The sequence below is a fragment of the Cetorhinus maximus genome, chromosome 4, assembly GCF_964194155.1.
Source record: "Cetorhinus maximus chromosome 4, sCetMax3.hap1.1, whole genome shotgun sequence".
In the NCBI taxonomy this organism is placed as follows: Eukaryota; Metazoa; Chordata; class Chondrichthyes; order Lamniformes; family Cetorhinidae; genus Cetorhinus; species Cetorhinus maximus.
Window position 1 is genome coordinate 177,930,905 of NC_135882.1, and position 20,524 is coordinate 177,951,428.

General features: G+C 45.4%; 1 protein-coding gene across 2 annotated transcripts in view; it reads right to left on the minus strand.

Moving 5' to 3' along the window:
• LOC144680071 (mitochondrial potassium channel ATP-binding subunit-like) overlaps positions 1-20,524 on the minus strand; it is a 99,936-nt gene that overhangs the window by 48,006 nt on the left and 31,406 nt on the right. Inside the window, exons 5-6 of one of the 2 annotated variants that reach the window (XM_078541220.1) lie at positions 17,245-17,350; positions 9,080-9,241 (exon numbers count right to left, since the gene is read on the minus strand). In XM_078541220.1, the coding sequence (XP_078397346.1) occupies positions 9,080-9,241; positions 17,245-17,350 (268 nt within the window). The remainder of the gene's footprint in view (positions 1-9,079; positions 9,242-17,244; positions 17,351-20,524) is intronic. The other variant, XM_078541221.1, reaches the window with a different exon arrangement.

Sequence of the window (20,524 nt, forward strand, 5' to 3'; positions counted from 1 at the left end):
AAGTCTCATGGCATCAGGTCAAACATGGGAAGGAAACCTCCTGCTGATTACCCTGTACCGCCCTCCCTCAGCTGATGAATCAGTGCACCTCCATGTTGAACACCCCTTGGAGGAAGCTGAGGGTGGCAAGGGCACAGAATGTACTCCAGGTGGGGGACATCAAAGTCCATCACCAAGAGTTGCTCGGTAGCACCACTACTGACCGAGCTGGCCAAGTCCTAAACGAGTCTGCGGCAGGTGGTGAGGGAGTCAACAAGAGGGAAAAACATACTTGACCTCATCCTCACCAACCTGCCTGCCGCAGATGCATCTGTCAAAGACAGCATCGGTAGGAGTGACCAGTGCACAATCCCGCCTTCACAATGAGGATACCCTCCATCGTGTTGGATGGCACTATCACCATGCTAAATGGGATAGATTTCGAACAGATCTAACAACTCAAGACTGGCTTTCCCATGAGGCACTGTGGGCCATCAGTAGCAGCAGAATTGTACTCGAATACAATATATAACCTCATGGCCCAGCATATCCCCCATTCTACCATTACCATCAAGCCAGGGGATCAACCCTGGTTCAATGAAGAGTGCAGGAGGGCATGCCAGGAGCAGCACCAGGCATACCTAAAAATGAGGTGTCAACCTGATGAAGCTATAACACAGGACTACTTGCATGCCAAGCAGCATAAGCAGCGATTGATAGTCAGGGCTAAGCGGTCGCACAACCAACGGATTATATCTAAGCTCTGCAGTCCTGCCACACCCAGATGTGAATGGTGGTGGACAATTAAACAACTCACTGGAGGAGGAGGCTCCTCAATTATCCCCATTCTCAATGATGGAGGAGCCCAGAACATCAGTGCAAAAGATAAGGCTGAAGTATTTGCAACATTCTTCAGCCAGAAGTGCCGAGTGGATGATCCATCTCGGCCTCCTCCGGAGGTCCCCAGCATCACAGATGCCAGTCTTCAGCCAATTCGATTCACTCCACATGATATCAGGAAATGGCTGAAGGCACTGGATACTGCGAAGGCTATGGGCCCTGACAATATTCCAGCAATAGTACTGAAGACTTATGCTCCAGAACTTGCCGTGCCCCTAGCCAAGCTGTTCCAATACAGTTACACTACTGACATCTACCCGGCTATGTGGAAAATTGCCCAGGTATGTCCTGTACACAAAAAGCAGGATAAATCCAACCTGGCGAATTACCCTCCCATCAGTCTGCTCTTGATCATCAGTAAAGTAATGGAAGAAATCATCAATAGTGCTATCAAGCGGCACTTGCTTAGCAATAACCTGCTGACTGACGCTCAGTTTGGGTTCCGCCAGGGCCACTCAGCTCCTGACCTCATTACAGGCTTGATTCAAACATGAACAAAAGAGCTGAATTCCCGAGGTGAGGTAAGAGTGACTGCATTTGACATCAAGGCCGCATTTGACAGAGTGTGGCACCAAGGAGCCCTAGCAAAACCGGAGTCAATGGGAATCAGGGCGAAAACTCTTCGCTGGTTGGAGTCATACCGAGTACAAAGGAAAATGGTTGTGGTTGTTGGAGGTCAGTCATCTCAGTTCCAGGACATCACTGCAGGAGATCCTCAGGGTAGTGTCCTCGGCCCAACCATCTTCAGCTGCTTCATCAATGGCCTTCCTTCCATCATAAGGTCAGAAGTGGGGATGTTCACTGATGATTGCACAATATTCAGCACCATTCACGACTTCTCAGATACTGAAGCAGTCCATGTCCAAATGCAGCAAGACGTGGGCAATATCCAGGCTTGGACTGACAGGTGGCAAGTAACATTCGCGCCACCCAAGATTCTCTCCAACAAGAGAGAATCCAACCTTCGCCCCTTGATATTCAATGGCATTACCATCACTGAATCCCCCACGATCAACATCCTGGGGTTACCATTGACCAGAAACTGAATTGGACTAGCCATATAAATACTGAGGCTACAAGAGCAGGTCAGAGGCTGGGAATCGTGCGATGACTAACTCACCTCCTGACTCCCCAAAGCCTGTCCACCATTTACAAGGCACAAATAAGGATTGTGATGGAATACTCCCCACTTGCCTGGATGAGTGCAGCTCCCACAACGTCCAGGACAAAGGAGCCCACTTGATTGGTGCCACATCCACAAACATTCACTCCCTCCACCACCGATGCACAGTGGCAGCAGTGTGTACCATCTACAAGATGCACTGCAGGAATTCACCAAGGCTCCTTCGACAGGCAACTTCCAAACCCACAACCACTACCTTCTAGAAGGACAAGGGCAGCAGATAGATGGGAACACCACCACCTGGAAGTTCCCCTTCAAGTCGCTCACCATCCTGATTTAGGAATATATCGCCGTTCCTTCACTGTCGCTGGGTCAAAATCCTGGAAATCCCTCCCTAACAGCATCATGGGTGGACCTACACCACATGGACTGCAGCGGTTCAAGAAGGCAGCTCACCACCACCTTCTCAAGGGCAACGAGGGATGGGCAATAAATGCTGGCCCAGCCAGTGAAGCCCTCATCTCGTGAATGAATAAGAAAATAAAGAAATGTTTTAAACATCTAAAACAATCTTTAACTTCAGTTGTTATGCACAGTTGGATTATCTTTCCTGCCAGGTTTTTGTGCCTCAAAGGAATGTAAATTTGTTGTAAACCATGCATTAATTCTTTAAATGCTAGCCATTGCCTGTCTATTATCATACCTCTGAATGCAGTTTCCCAATCTACGACAGTCAACTTGCCCCTCATACATTTGCAGGTTCCTTTGTTTAGAATTAAGATACTAGCTTCAGATTGAACTACATCACTTTCAAACTTCATGTTAAATTCTATCATATTATGGTCACTCTTTCCTAAAGGCTTCATTAGAATGAAATTTCACCGCATGATACTCAATCTAAAATAGCCTGTTCTCTAGTTGGTTCCTAAATATATTGTTCTAGAAAACCATCTCGTATACATTCTAGGAATTGGTCCGCTACAACATTAGTGCTAATTAGGTTTACCTGGTCTATATGTCAATTCAGGTCCCCCAAGATGACAGTATTAACCTTGTTACATGAACTTCTAATTTCCTGAAGATCCCTCTCACTAATTTACCGATCTCATCCCTTCTTCATATCTCCTTTTTGCTTATCCTTCCTAAATGTCGAATAACCTTGAATATTCAGTTGCCAGCCTTGGTCCCCCTGCAGCCACGTCTCTATATTGGCAATTAGATCATACCCATTTGCTTCCAGTTATGTTGTCAATTTCACCTACCTTGATGTGAATGCTGTGTGCATTCAGATAAAATGCCTTTAATTCTGTCTTTTTATTATTTTTCACAATCTCATGTCTTATCTGCTTACACATTCTTAAGCTTGTATGTTCTGTCCCTTCCTGCCACACTCAGATTATTAATTCCACTATTGCTAACTGTCAAGAAGATACAATAACTCTCATAATGTTATTGGAATTTATTGTAAAATAGAGTAATAGTGGGATGTGTCTATGTGTCGATATGTATGTGTGTGTGTGTGTGTGTGTGTGTGTGTATGTATGTATGTATGTATGTGTGTGTGTGTGTGTGTGTGAGATTTAATTGAATTAGAGGCAGCTAGTCTGGGTGCTTTGATCTAAGAGAGGGTAGATTTGAAATGTTAATTAGATAAACATGGGTAAGTTTAGAAACATTGGTGTCAAGGGAACATTTACATTTTGAAATAAACCAGATTAGATTGTTTTCAAAGGAGGGGTGAAATGTGTCACCTAGCCAGGTGAAGCAGTGAAACAGTGTGTTTATTTTGTCCAAAGATTACTGGTAAAACTTAGTGCTATGAGAGGGTTTTATTATCAGGGAGATAAAATCCAAAGACACACACAGTGAAACAATGGGTATTTACATTCAAAGAGGGAGATATGTATAAAGAAGGAGCAAGGGCTGTGTGTAAGGGTAGGCATTTTTAAGATCTAACAAGTGTGAAAAGCCTTCAGCATCTATGCCTTAAGCTGCCATCTCCAAAGGACCGAAGTTAAGAAAACTCACTTTGAATTCGACATGTTCAGGGTATTTCTTTTCCTGGGTCTTTTAAAATCTATGCGTCTTACTGTTGCCTTAACGAAAGTGTAACTGGGAGTTGGATTGAGTCGGGGATTTAGAAGTTATCATAGTAGTAATTTGTAGATCAATGTATGTATTTAAAATCATTTCTCTTATTGCTAAATGTTTAATCTAGTTTTATAAAAACCTATAAGACTTGGTGGTCTTATTACTACTACAAGGAACACATCTTGAAATTTATACAAATTGAAAATTAGTTGTGACAGTTGTTTCAAGTTTCCCTCTGGGATTTGAACAGCTCAGCATTTACCATCTGTTGTGTCTTAACACTACCTTGCTCTCTTGTCTTGTCTTCTCTCTTTAATTTATCACATCTTCCTTCACCTGATCTCTCACCCCACTATTCAGTTTAAAGACCTCTCTACCACCCTAGTTATATGACTCTCTAGAACACTGGTCCCAGTACGGCTCAGATGAAGACCATCTCAAGAGTACAGCTCCCATTTTCCCCAATAGGTGTACCAGTGCCCCATGAATCGAAACCTGTTTCTCCCACACCAACAATAAATGCAAAATACTGCGGATGCTGGAAATCTGACATTTTTTTAAATTCATTCATGGGATGTGGGTGTCATTGGTCAGGCCAGCATTTATCACCCATCCCTAATTGCCCTAGTTCAGGGGGCATTTAAGAGTCAATTACATTGCTGTGGATCTGGAGTCACATGTGGGCCAGACCAGGTAAGGACGGCAGATTCGATTTCCTTCTCTAAAGGACATTAGTGAACCAGATGGGTTTTTACAACAATCGACAATGGTTTCATGGTCATCATTAGGCTTTTTAATTCCATGATTTTTTTTCATTGAATTCAAATTCCACCATCTGCTATGGCAGTATTTGAACCCAGGTCCCCAGAGCATTACCCTGGGGTCTCTGGATTACTAGTCCAGCGACAATACCACTACGCCATTGCCTCCCCCAAAATAAAAACAGAGTCCATATGATTCTTCTTCAAAAGAATCATATGGACTCGAAATATTAACGCTGTTTCTCCCTCCACAGATGTTGTCAGACCTGCTGAGTTTTACCAGCATTTTCTGTTTTTATCTCCCACACCAGTCATTGAGTTATGCATTTAACCCTCTAATCTTATTTACACTACGCCAATTTGCTAGTGGCTCAAGTAATAATCCAGAAATTATTAACTTTCAGGACCTGCTTTGCAGTTTATCCCCTAGCTGCTCATTCTCCTTAAGCAAAGCCTCTTCCACAGCTCTACCTATGTCATTGGTGCCTACATGGATCACAAAAACTGGATCCTCTCCCTCCCACTGCAAGTTCCTCTCCAGCCCTGAGCAGATGCCCTGAATCCTGGCACTGGACGGGCATCACAGCCGCCTGAATTCAGCTTCTCAGTTACAGAGAACTGTGTCTATCCCCCTGACTGTCCCCTACTACCACTACATTCCCATTAACTCTCCACCTGCTTGAATGGCTTCCTGTACCACGGTGCCATGGTCAGTTCGCTCATCCAGGTAAGTTTCCCCCTCCCCTGATGTATTGTAGTGCCTGCAGCTCAATGACTCTGAACCAAAGTTCCTCCAGCCACAGGCATTTACAGGCAGATGTGTTTGCCTTGAATCACATTGACCATAAGACATTGGAGCAGAAGTGGACCAGTAGGCCCATCGAGTCTGCTCTGCAATTCAATGAGATTATGGGTGATCTGATAATCCTCAACTCCATTTTCCTGCCTTTTCCCCATAACCTTTGGTTCCCTTACTGATTAAAAATCTCTCCATCTCAGCCGTGAATATACTTAACGACCCAGCCTCTACAGCCCTCTGTGGTAAAGAATTCCACAGATTGACTACCCTCTAAGAGAAGAAATTGTTCCTCATCTCTGTCTTAAATGGGATATCCCTTACTCTAAGATTATGTCCTCTGGTCCTAGACTCTCCCACAAGGGGAAACAACCTCTCAACATCTACCCTGTCAAGCCCCCTAAGAATCTTATATCTTTCAATAAGGTCGCCTCTCATTCTTCTAAACTCCAATGAGTACAGGCCCAACCTACTCAACCTCTCCCCATAAGAAAACCCCTTCATACCTGGGATCAGCCTAATGAACCTTCTCTGGACTGCCTCCAATGCCTGCATATCTTTCCTTAGATAAGCGGACCAAAATTATTCACAGTATTATAGGCGTGGTCTAACACGTGCCTTGTAGAGTTTTAGCAAGACTTGCCTATTTTTATACTCCATTCCCTTTGAAATAAAGGCCAACATTCCATTTGCCTTTCCTATTACCTGTTGAACTTGTATGTTAGCTTTTTGGGATTCATGCACGAGGACCCCCAAATCCCTCTGTGCTGCAACTTTCTGCAGTCTTTCTTCATTTAAATAATATTCAGCTCCTCTATTCTTCCTGCCAAAATGCATAACCACACATTTTCTCACATTATATTCCATCTAACAAGTTTTTGTCCACTCACTTAACCTGTTTATATCCCTCTGTAGACTCTTTGTGTCATCCTCACAACTAGCCTTCCCACCTAGTTTTGTGTCATCCGCAAACTTGACAATAATACATTCACTTCCCTCATCTAAGTCATTAACATATATTGTAAATAATTGAGGCCCCAGCACTGATCCTTGTGGCACTCCACTAGTTACAGGTTGCCATTCTGAAAATGCCCTTCTTGTCCCAACTCTCTGTCTTCTATTAGTTAACTAATCCTCTCTCCATGCTAATATACTACCCCCAACACCATGGGATCTTATCTTATTAAGTAGCCTTATGTGCGGTACCTTATTAAACGCCTTTTGGAAATCCAAATATATTACATCTACTGGTTCCCCTTTATCCATCCTGCTTGTTACCTCCTCAAAGAATTCTAATAAATTTGTCAGGCATTATTTCCCCTTCATGAAGCCATGCTGACTCTGTTTGATTATATTATGCATTTCTAAATGCTTTGCTATTACATCCTTTATAATAGATTCTAACATTTTCCCAATGGCGGATGTTAAGCTAACTGTCCTATAGTTATCTGTTTTTTGTCTCCCTCCCTATTTGAATAAGGGCATTACATTGGCAGTTTTCCAATCTTCTGGGACTTTTCCAGAATTAAGGATTCTTGGAAGATTACTACCAGTGCATCAGGTGTCTAAGAGCTCCCACATTCTGCAACACATTGCCTCCCCTGCTATCATTACAGTGTTTAATTAATTATTTTACTAATTAAATTTTACTAATTAAATCTATAGTCCTGCCTCTGCTTATATTCTTGTTATTTCAATAAATGAAGATAAATGATGCCAAGATCATGGCTGTAATAATTTTGGCCTCTACTTTCCTATCTACCCCCTATATCTTTGACTCCCTTGTCAGTCAAGAATCTATTGAACTCAACCCTAAAAATATTCAATGGCCCTGTCTCCACTGCTGTCTGAGGAGAAGAATTTCACAAACTAATAACACACTGACAGAAAAATATTCTCCTCATCTTCATCTTAAATGGAAGATCTCCTATTTTTAATCTGCGTCCCTTAGTTCTACTCTCTCCCACAAGGGGAAACATCCTTTCAGCATCCATCCTGCGAAATCCCCTCAGGATCCTTATATGATTCAAAAAGTTCACCTCTTGATCTTATAAACTCCAAAGAATATAGGCCCAACCTGTCTAACCTTTCTTCAGAAGAGACCAACTTAATCCAAGGAATGAGTCAAGTGAACCTTCTCTGACTCTAATTCCAAAGCAATTATGTCCTTTTCCAAATAAGGGGACCAAAACTGTACACAGTATTCCAGATGTGGTCTCACCAAGGCCCTGTACAGCAGCAGTGAAACTTCCCTACTTTTATATTCCATTCCCCTTATGATGAACACCAACATCCATTTGCCTTCTTAATCACTTGCTTATATACTAAATTTTTGCAATTCATGTAACAGGACACCCAGATCCCTCTGTATTACAGAATTCTGTAATCTCTCTCCATTTAAATAATATACTGCTTTTCTATTCTTCCTGCTAAAGTGGACGAGTTCACATTTTCCCACATTATATTCCATCTGCCAAATTTTTGCCTACTCACTGATACTATATATATGCCTACTATATATATATATATATATATATATATATATCCTTGTACAGGCTCAAGCCCACTTCACAACTTACTTTCCTACCTGTCTTTGCGTCAACGGCAAATTTAGCAACCATACCTTCGGTCCCTTCATCCAAGTCATTGATATGGATTGTAAATAGTTGAGGCCCCAGAACTCGTCCCTGTGATACTCCACTTGCCAACCCGAAAATGATCTACTTATTACTACTCTCTGCTTCCTATTAGCTAACCAATTCTCTATCCATGCTAATATGTTACCCCTATACCACGAGCTCTTATTTTGTGTGGCACCTTGTCAAATGCCTTTTGGAAATACAAGCATACCACATCTACAGGTTTCCCTTTATCCACGTTGCATCCCACTTCCTCAAAGGACTAATAAATTAATCAAATATGATTTCCCTTTCACAAAACCATGTTGACCTTCCCAGACTGCATTAAGATTTTCCATGTGCGCTGCTATAACCTCCTTAATAATAGATCCAAGCGTTTTCCCTTTTACAGATGTGAGGAGCTGAAAGAATCTTTGTCCCTCTGACCCTGGACTTAACTCGCTAACCATATTCATTCCAGTGAACTTCAATCTCAACCTCCCAGAATTTCAACATTGCCATCTCCCCATTCCAGAATATTGGTGCTTCTTCAATGAACCTGGCTTCAATATTATCTCCCCAACCTAGACCAATCTTTATTCGCCCCCTGAACAAATCCTGGGATCTCTCCTATAATTCTCCTTTATATCCAGACACTGGTTCTGAGTAAGCTACAGCTACCCACCTATACATTCCATCTGACTCATTGTCTAGGCCCTTGGTTGCCTCTTCAGACTCTCCTCACCCACAGCCCCATCAGTTCTATGCAAACACCAACACAAACATTCACTGCCCACTCCCTTCCCCATACCTGTTCCTGTGCCTTTTGGGATAATTCCCGAAGGTATGAGCCCAAATATGCTCCAGTTCCAATCAGGACTGGCATTACCAAGCACATCAGATTCGTTAGCTTTGGCGAAACAAAGTAGAGGGACACCAGGCAGCCAATTGTCTGTGCGGCACTCTTCAGGCCCTAGAGTTCAAATCAAACACAAGCAAGGTTAGGTTCAAATTAAGTTCAAATTAAAGCTCCCCCTGTAATGTTCAATCAAATATTTCCATGGCAGTTACACCAGGGCATAGATGCAGAGGAAAGTTCCCGCTCCACTGTCTCATCAAGCACTCCCAGGGCAGGTACAGCACGGGGTTAGATACAGAGTAAAGTTCCTTCAACACTGACCCCATCAAACACTCCCAGGACAGGTACAGCAAAGGGTTAAATACAGAGTAAAGTTCCCTCTACACTGTCCCCATCATACACTCCCAGGGCAGGCTTTCAGAGAGCCAGTGCAGACTCAAGGGGCTGGATGGCCTCCTTCTATACTATAAAGATTCTGTGATTCTGTGAACAACAGCAGAGGGTTAGATACAAAGTAAAGATCCCTACAGACTGTCCCCATCAAACATGGATTAAGGATTGGTTAACAGACACAAAAAGTGAGCAAGAATAAACGGCTCATTCTCACATTGGCCAGCTGTGACTAGTGGGATACCGCAAGGCTCAGAACTTGGGCTCCAGCTGTTCACAATATATATCCATGATTTGGATGTGGGGACTAAATGTAATTTTCATAGGTTTGCGGGTAACACAAAACTAGGTGGGAATGTGTGTTGTGAGGAAGATGCAAAGCAGCTTCAAGGGGAGTTGGACAGACTTAGTGAGGGTAAGGAGCATGGCAGATGGAATCTAATGTGGAAAACGTAAGGTTATCCACTTTGGTAGGAGGAACAGATTTTAAAAATTCATTCATGGGATGTGGGCATCGCTGGCTAGGCCAGCATTTATTGCCCATCTCTAACTGCCCTTGTTCAGAGAGCATTTAGTAAGTTGCAGATGACACAAAGATTGGCCGGGTGGTTAACAGTGAGGTTGAGTGTCTTGGGCTACAGGAAGATATAGACGGGATGCTCAAATGGGCAGATAAGTGGCAGATGGAATTTAATCCTGAAAAGGATTGGAAGGAGTAATTTGACAAGGAAGCATTCAATGAACGGCATGACACTAGGAAGTTCTGAGGAACAAAGGGACCCTGGCGTGTGTGTCCATAGATCTCTGAAGGCGGAGGGGCATGTTAGTGGGGTGGTGAAAAAGGCATATGGGACACTTGCCTTTATCAATCGAGGCATAGATTACAAAAGTAGGGAGGTCATGTTGGAGTTGTATAGAACCTTGGTGAGGCCACAGCCAGAGTACTGTGTGCAGTTCTGGTCGTCACATTATAGGAAGGATGTGATTGCACTGGAGGGGGTGCAGAGGAGATTCACCAGGATGTTAACTGGGATGAAACATTTAAGCTATGAAGAGAGGTTGGATAGACTTGGGTTGTTTTCGTTAGAGCAGAGAAGACTGAGGGGCGACCTGATCGAGGTCTACAAGATTATGAGGGACATGGACAGGGTGGATAGGGAGCAGCTGTTCCCCTTCGTTGAAGGGTCAGTCACGAGGGGGCACAAGTTCAAGGTGAGGGGCAAGAGGTTTAGGGGGGGATGTGAGGAAAACCTTTTTTACCCAGAGGGTGGTGACGGTCTGGAATGCGCTGCCTGGGAGGGTGGTGGAGGCGGGTTGCCTCACATCCTTTAAAAAGTACCTGGGTGAGCACTTGGCACGTCATAACATTCAAGGCTATGGGCCAAGTGCTAGTAAATGGGATTAGGTAGGTAGGTCAGGTGTTTCTCACATGTCGGTGCAGACTCGATGGGCCAAAGGGCCTCTTGTGCACTCTGTTATTCTGTGATTTAAGAGTCAACCACATTGCTGTGGGTCTGGAGTCACACGTAGGCCAGACCAGGTAAAGATGGCAGGTTTCCTTCCCTAAAGGACATTAATGAACCAGATGGGTTTTTACAACAATCGGCAATGGTTTCATGGTCATCATTAGGCTTTGAATTCTAGATTTTCTTTTAATGAATTCAAATTCCACCATCTGCCGTGGCACAATTTGAATCCGGGTCCCCGGGGCATTACCCTGGGTCTCTGGCTTACTAGTCCAGCGACAATACCACTACGCCATTGCCTATGCAGGGTATTTCTTAAATGGTAAGAGTGTAGATGTACAAAGGGTCCTGGGTACCCTTGTCAATAAGTCACTGAAAGCTAACATGCAGGTCCAGCAAGCAATTAGGAAGGCTAATTGTTAGGAGCTAGATACAGTTTTAAGCAAGTTATATCGGTACTTGTGGGTGTCAGGAACAAGATATACTTTAAGTTTAATTTATATTTTTGTTATTTGTCTGTTAAGAAAGGTGAAACCTGGCTTTGGTTTCATTTTAGAGATTTTTTTTGGAGATGGAGCCAGGAAGTCTCCAGGCCCTGTTTGTATGGATGCATTTTTAATGAGGTTGTACAACTCTTGAAGTGAAGAGATGGGTTATCAAGGGATTAGTGGTTTAGGGAAGTTAAAATAAACATTAAACTGCGCGGTTGCCTAGCCGGGGATCAGAGAGGGACCCACAGAGACAGAAAGGCAGATTTTAATTCAGTTGGTATGTGTCTACCACAGGGTGAAGACAGAAAATATCTAAGACTCATACGTTTTGCTCTAAAGTTGGAGTAATAGTGAATTCAGAGTGAATTTTCTGGATATTTCAAGGGAAATACTAATTGTGGAAGGACTTCTGGTGAATGTTGTTATGATCCCAGCTAACGTTACTACCAGACAGGTCAGACCCCAGTGTGGGACCTGGCTTGATAGACCCTAATTTTTAATTTTTGTTTAGAAACGTGCAGAGTGGCTACTGAACAGAGTCGCAGGAGACTGCTAATGAACTTTTAACAAAAGAATAAAACATTTATTAAACAAGAAAAGATGAACTATATTACATTACTCCTTCACTCCAACTATACCTTTACAGATATATACAGATTCATAAGGAAAGCACAAGTTACAAAATCAGTCTTATACTCTAATGTTCACAGTAAGTATACAGTTCATGTAAACTAATAGGTGACTTATGGTCGGACACCACATGCTCTGGAACCAAATGGCAGATGCCACCCAAGGCAGTGTCTATGGATTTCTCATCAACTGCTCCAGATGCTTGTCATACCGTGGGCCAACCAGTCTCATGGATACTCTGGCTGGGATTTTCCATACCTGCAGGCGTTGGTCATGTTCAGTCGTGTGAGCGGATAATATGGCGAGAAAGCCAAAAATCGGTTTCACAATGTCATCATAGGGCCAGCCCACCAGACTCATCCCCTCTTCCCCACCACCCCCCACTCGCCGCTGGATCGGCAACAGCATATATAAGGCGCGCAGTTGGCGGGCTGCACTTTGCTGGAGACTTTGAGGTTTGTTTGCCTACCTTGCTTCGGTCAGCACTCAGTCATCAGTGCCAGGCTTCACAGACAGCACCGCATCACTAGGCTCAAGACTAGGTCTCTACCTACCAGATCAACCATATGTGGGTGGCTTTTCAATGGCTGCAGGGCTAGGGCTTGCTTAGAGAAGGGGGAGAAGTGGCCTCAAGCAAGGGAAGAGGCTGCAGGGTGAGGGCTGTACTGGGGATGGAAGGTATCCCAGGGTGTGTGTGATGATGTTGATCTGTGCAAGTGACCTCAAGATGGTGAGGGCTGAGGAGGCAGTCTCCAGAGGAGTTGAGGCCAGATGGACATGGGAGGATATGTGCGTGAGAATGGGTGGTGATGTCCCTTGAGCTGGCATTAAGTGAGATGCCAGTGAAAGTATGATGGGCTTGAGTGTGTGAGTTTTGATTGATGAGGTGGTTGCCATACCCTGGCTGTAAGAATGAGATCATTTGTCCTCTTTTTGCATTGGATGGCCAACCTCTTTCGTGCAGCATTGGCACTGATCACCACTGCCATCACCTACCAGGCTGGAGTGGTAATGTTGCTGCTCCTCCTGCTGCCAGAGTGGGGATAGAGGACATCACAGCCGGCCTCCACAGCATCCAAAAGGTGCTCAAGAGCTGCTGTTTGCTTGCCTTTCGGGGCCATGCCTTCTTTGCTGCAGTCCTAGGCTGGAAGCACTGAGCACGGCTGTACTTTAAATGTGGTGCCTGGCGTGGTGAAGCAGCGAGGTGACAGTGTGGCGGGGCCAATCAGAGCCCACCCGCCATTCAAACAGTGCGTATCGGGGAATGCGTAATTGATGCGGTGGGTTTGGGATGATACGGTGTGAAAAGCCGCCATTATGGCTGGTGGGAAAACATCGTTTTTCCCGCCCGCTACCACACTTAAGTGAAAATCTGGGATGATTCCGCCTTCTGTCTCCCTTCAGTGGGCTTCCAATCTTTACGTTCAAAGAACTCACTTTGGAATTCTCTCCCCAACAAAGCTTTAACTTGAACGTCTCCAACAGGGATCCACCTCCAAGGGTTTGACCTCTCCTTCCAATGTTCTCCTCCCCTGGATGTCTATATGCATTCAGGCTTCACCCTCCACACACTCTCCGATATTCAGCTTTGCCAAGCAGGACACTGCACCTCCAAAGGCTTCTCGCAAGCCCACTTTGTTCCAAGTCTGCTCTCTGCAGTTCTGTCTCTTTAATTTGGAGACTTTCCCTCTGCTCCTTCCTTTCAATTCCATTGAACAGGACCTGTTTCCGATTCCTGTCCTCGTTCCTTGACTTAGCTGTCCCACTCCCTGGTTTTTTTGGGACTTTTTTTTTTCTTTGGGACCTGCTCTCTGTCGCTCCTGTCCCGCTCTCTGTCGCTCCTGTCCCGCTCTCTGTCGCTCCTGTCCCGCTCTCTGTCGCTCCTGTCCCGCTCTCTGTCGCTCCTGTCCCGCTCTCTGTCGCTCCTGTCCCGCTCTCTGTCGCTCCTGTCCCGCTCTCTGTCGCTCCTGTCCCGCTCTCTGTCGCTCCTGTCCCGCTCTCTGTCGCTCCTGTCCCGCTCTCTGTCGCTCCTGTCCCGCTCTCTGTCGCTCCTGTCCCGCTCTCTGTCGCTCCTGTCCCGCTCTCTGTCGCTCCTGTCCCGCTCTCTGTCGCTCCTGTCCCGCTCTCTGTCGCTCCTGTCCCGCTCTCTGTCGCTCCTGTCCCGCTCTCTGTCGCTCCTGTCCCGCTCTCTGTCGCTCCTGTCCCGCTCTCTGTCGCTCCTGTCCCGCTCTCTGTCGCTCCTGTCCCGCTCTCTGTCGCTCCTGTCCCGCTCTCTGTCGCTCCTGTCCTGCTCTCTGTCGCTCCTGTCCTGCCTGATCTGGTAGTTTCTGTGGAATTCCCCTACCAACTGAAATCAAACTGCTTTTCTGTTTTTCTCTGTGAGCTCCCTGTTGCTAGGCAACAGCACAGTTTTTTCCTACTTTGTTTTAACTTCCCTAAACCACTAACCCCTTTGATAACCCATCTCTTCACTTCAAGTGTCATAAAACCTCATTAAAAATGCACGTTATACAGACAAACCCACATACTTGCAGGCAACATTCAAAAGTGAAATCAACGCAGGTTTCCCTTTTCTTACCACACCCATACAACATATACATTAAACTTAAATCCGAAACTTAAACTTAAAGTTATAGCTTAATCATAACACACACAAATACATATATAACTTACTTAAAACCAACTCTAGTTCCGAACAATGTTCAGAAGTCTACTGGAAGAGGAGCCTCTTTGCAACTGAGCAACCTCTAGTCTTGGTGTGGAAATAGTGGTATCTCTTCACTGGAGTGTTGGGGCTGTAAGGGTATTACTGGGACAAAAGGGACAGAGTGAGTTTGAATCATTTTTTCTTTTGTATCTGTGCTGAATCTTTCCAACTTTTTTGTTGTCTAATGAAATGTAGTTAATGTTTCTTATCAAGCCAGCTTCCACAATGGGATCGGACTTGTCCAGTAATAACATCAGCTGGGATGATAACATAATGGTATGTTAGCCCTTATCACAAGAGGATTTGAGTACAAAATCCTCTTTTGTACTCAATTGTATAGCACCTTGGTTAGACCGCACCTGGAATACCGAGTGCAGTTTTGGTCCCTCTACCTTAGGAAGGATATTATTGCCGTAGAGGGAGTGCGGGACTGTCCTATGGCGAGAGATTGGGGAAACTGGGCCTGTATTCTCTAGAGTTTTGAAGAATGAGAGGCGATCTCATTGAAACCTACAAAATACTTAAAGGAATAGACAGGGTAGATGCAGGTAAGATGTTTCCCTTGGTTGGGGAGTCTAGAACCAGAGGACCACAATTTCAAAATAAGAGGGAAGCCACTTAGGACAAAGATGAGGAGAAAGTTTTTTGGACAGAGGGTTGTGAATCTTTGGAATTATCTAGCCCAAAGGGCTGTGGAAGCTCAGTCATTGAGTATTTTAAAGCAAAGAACAACAGATTTCTAAATACCAATGACATAAAAAGGGATATGGAGATTGTGTGGGAAAAAAGCATTCAAGTGGATGATCAGCCATCATCGTATTGAATGGCAGAGCAGGCTCGATGAGCTGAATGAACTACGCCTGCTCCTATGTTCCCATCAAACACTCCCAAGGCAGGTACAGCACGGTGTTAGATACAGAGAAAAGTTCTCTCTACACTGTCCCCATCAAACACTCCCAGGACAGGTACGACACGGCATTAGATACAGAGAAAAGTACTCTCTACACTGTCCCCAACAAACACTCCCAGGCCAGGTACAGCACAGGGTTAGATACAGAGTAAAGCTCCCCCTACACTGTCCCACAACGCTTCTTAACTCCAGGCTGAGGAGAGCACACCAATTATTGAGAATAAATTGGTGGGAAAATTCTCTCAAAATTGAAACCATTTAAGATGCACAAACTTGAAAGTAATTCACAAATAGCAAAGATTCCACCCCTGGTCTGTGCAGATTAATCTCAGGCTTCAACTGGGGACCCTAACATTTGTAGCTATTGCCAACTCCCCTCCACCGCGACGGGACTAGGGAGGGGTATATATTTCACTGCTCCTAATTCTGATCACAATGTGAATAAAGGCTTTGGGAGGGTAGGGGGAGCAAGCTGAAGCAGAAAAAGCAAAGACGTGTGTCCACTGCTTGCTGTCTCAGCTTATGGGGATGGTGGGAGGAGTGCGGGGTTTGGATTCATAATGGGAGGGGTGGAAAAAAGAAAGAAGGTACATGCATTCACCACATCTCATAGGTAACGCAGAAAATTTTGAGATGCTGGCACTGTTTTAATGATTGAAATATGGAAGTCAACATACACACAGCAAGATCTCACAAACAGCAATGTGATAAATAACCAGATAATCTGTTTTTGCGATGTTGCTTGAGGGATAAATATTCGCCAAGGAAGCAGGAGAGCGTCACTACTCTTTGAAATAGTGGATGTGTTATTATTTACATCTATACAAGGCAAAGTGGACCTCAGTTTAAAGTCTCATTGAAAGACTCACTGACAGCACTCCCTCAATACTGACCCTCCGACAGCGCAATACTCCCTCAATACTGACCCTCCGACATTGCAGCACTCCCTCAGTACTGACCCTCTGACAGTGCAGTACTCCCTCAGTACTGACCCTCCGACAGTGCAGTGTTCCCTCAATACTGATCCTTTGACAGTGCAATGCTCCTTCAGTAGTGAGCCTCCAACAGTGCGGTGCACCCCCAGTCCATGTCCAAATGCAGCAAGACCTGGACAATATCTAGGCTTGGGCTGACAAGTGGCAAGTAACATTCATGCCACACAAATGCCAGGCAATGACCATCTCCAACAAGAGAGAATCCAACCATCGCCCCTTGACATTCAATGGCATTACCATCGCTGAAACCTCCACTATCAACATCCTGAGGGGGGTTACCATTGACCAGAAACTGAGCTGGACCAGCCATATAAATACTGTGGTTACAAGAGCAAATTAGAGGCTGGGAATCCTACTAGAAGTAACTCACCTCCTGACTGCCCAAAGCCTGTCCACCATCTACAAGGTACAAATCAGGGCTCAAGATAAGAGACAGTCAGTGTGGGGGAAGCAAAAATATGGGGTGAACAAAAACGGCCTCTTTTGCTATTTGTTGGTTAACCTTATATGCGATCCCAGCAGGCTCACCTGAGACACCACCAGCTTGAAAGAGGATTTAAACTCCTGGATGTCGTTAGTTAAGCGGCTCACCATGTGGCCCGTCCGAGTGGCATCGAAAAATGCCACATCCTGCCTGTCACACAACAGGGAAGGAACAGGGTTTAACTGAAGCAATTCTTCAAATAAATTCATTTATAGAGCCAGAGACACTCACAGTGCAGAATGAGCCTCAGCACTGACTGCAAGGGCAGAGGTACACCACTCCCCATTCCAGGGGGGCACGGGTACTCCACTCCCGACACCAGGGGCAGCAATACACCACTCCCTACCTCAGGTCAAGGGTACTTCCTACCCCCAGCATAGGAGCCCCCCCCAGCATGGGGAATCCCCCCCTTGCCCCCAGAGGGATTCCCCATGCTGGGGCCAGCAGGGATTCTCAATGCTGGGGACCAGGGGGGATTCCTCACGCTGGGGGACAGGGGGGGGATTCTTCATGCTGGGGGGGTCAGCGGGGAATCCCCGTGCTGGGGGCTGGGAGGTTCCTCATGCTGGGGATCGGGGGGGGGGGATTCCTCACGCTGGGGGGTCAGGGGGAGTCCCTACGCTGGGGGGGGTCAGGGGGGAGTCCCCGCGCTGGGTGGGGGGGGGGATTCCCCACCCTGGGTGCCAGGGGGGGATTCCTCATGCTGGGGGGTCAGCGGGGAATCCCTGTGCTGGGGGGGTCAGCGGGGGGAGTCCCCGTGCTGGAGGTCGGGGGCAGTCCTCACGCTGGCAGTCAGGGGAACTCCACGTCTAACTCCTTCTCCAGTGCAAGCAACGCCCATTTACCCTGGCCTCCTAACTGTCAACCAAGTTTCTATCCATGCATCTGCATTTCCACTTACAACATGTGGCTCACCACCACCTTTCAAAGGACAGTTAGGGATAGGCAACAAATGCTAGCCTAGCCAGCGATGCTAACTTCCCATGAAAGGATAAACAAAAGTGTCTGATTTTTCAAAACAAGAACACAATCACCCAGAATTGTTCCAGCACAGAGGCAAGCCATCCAGTCCATCATGTCTACACCAGCTCTCCGAATGAGCAATTCACCTAGTGCCATTCTCCCGCCTTCTCCTCATAACCCTGTACATTCTTCCTTTTCAGATAACAGTCTAATTCCCTTTTGAATGCTTCAGGTGAACCTGCCTCGACCAGACTCTGACAATGGATTCCAGACCTTAACCACTCGCTGTGTGAAAAAGTACTTTCTCATATCGCTTTTGCTTCTATTGCCAATTACTTTAAATCTGTGTCCTCACGTTCTCGATCATCTAACGAGTGGGATCAGTTTCTCCCGATCAACTCTGTCCAATCCCCTCATGACTTTGAATACCTCTATCCATATGCAGGAACATTAGGTGCCACCAGGTGGCATTCAGCCTCTTAAGCCTGTTCCACCATTCAATTAGATCATGACAGATCTGTACCTCAACTCGATTTACCCACATTTGTTCCATGTCCCTTGCTAACCTTACCCAACAAAAATCTATCAACATAAAAACAGAAAATGCTGGAAAAAGTTTTTAAAGCTTCAACTGTCACCTTTTTGCATTTTCAGCTAATGCATTCCCTCCATCCATTCAATCAATCACTCAATTGAAAAAGTTCTATGAAATCTGTCAAACATGACTTGCACTTAAGAAATTCAATGTTGGATTATCTCTCATATCCCTTATTGATTGGACAGTACAAGTTGGGCTGACAGGATACTAACTGGGTTTAGTCAGTGAAATAGTATTACAGACCAAAACATAAGAACAGAAGGATGCCATTCAGCCCCTTGAACCTAGCTCATCATGCAATACACAAGAACATAGGAAATAGGAGCAGGAGTTGACCACATGGCCCCTTGACTCTGCTCTGCCATTCAATACCATCATGGCTGATCTGCCTCAATGCCACTTTCCCACCAGCTCCCCATGTCCTTTGAATTACTGAGAGGCCAAAAATCTGTCTAATCCAGCCTTAAATATATTCAATGATGGAGCATCCACAACCCTCTGGGGGACAGAATTCCAAACATTCATAACACTTTGAGTGAAGAAATATCTCATCTCGATTCTAAATGATTGTCCCCTCATCCTGAGACAGTGCCCCGGTGTTAGAGGTTCCCCAGCCAGGGGAAAGCTCCGAGTGTCGTCCCTGTCAAGTCCCTGAGAATCTTGTATGTTTCAATAAAGTCATCCCTCATTCTTCTAAACTGCAGAGGCTATAGTACCAATTTATTCAGCCTCTCATAGCACAACCCTATCTCCCAAGGACGCAATATAGTAAGCCTTCGCTGTACTGCCTCCAATGCAAGTATATCCTTCCTTAAATAAGTAGACTCAAACCACAGACAGTATTCTAGGACAAAAACAAAAATACCTGGAAAAACTCAGCAAGTCTGGCAGCATCTGCGGAGAGGAACACAGTTAACGTTTCGAGTCCGTATGACTCTTCAACAGAACTAAGGAAAAATAGAAAAGAGGTGAAATATAAGCTGGTTTAAGGGGGGGTGGGACAAGTAGAGCTGGATAGAGGGCCAGTGATAGGTGGACATAACCAAAAGATGTCACAGACAAAAGAGCAAAGAGGTGTTGAAGGTGGTGATATTATCTAAGGAATGTGATAATAGGTGAGATTAAAGGGTAGAAAGCAGGACCAGCAAGGTACAGATAGCCCTAGTGGGGGTGAGGTGGGGGGGAAGGGATCGAAATAGGCTAAAAGGTAGAGATAAAACAATGGATGGAAATACATTTTAAAATAATGGAAATAGGTGGGAAAAGAAAAATCTATATAAATTATTGGAAAAAAGGGGTTCGGAAAGTGGGTGGGGATGGAGGAGAGAGTTCATGATCTAAAATTGTTGAACTCAATATTCAGTCCGGAAGGCTGTAAAGTGCCTAGTCGGAAGATGAGGTGCTGTTCCTCCTGTTTGCGTTGAGCTTCACTGGAACAATGCAGCAAGCCAAGGATGGACATGTGGGCATGAGAGCAGGGTGGAGTGTTGAAATGGCAACCGACAGGGGGGTCTGGGTGATGCTTGCGGACAGACCGAAGCTGTTCTGCAAAGCGGTCACCCAGTCTGCGTTTGGTCTCTCCAATGTAGAGGAAACCGCATTGCGAGCAGCAAATGCAATAGACTAAATTGAGGGAAGTGCAAGTGAAATGCTGCTTCACTTGAAAGGAGTGTTTGGGCCCTTGGACGGTGAGGAGAGGGGAAGTAAAGGGGCAGGTGTTGCACCTTCTGCGGTTGCATGGGAAGGTGCCGTGGGACGGGGTT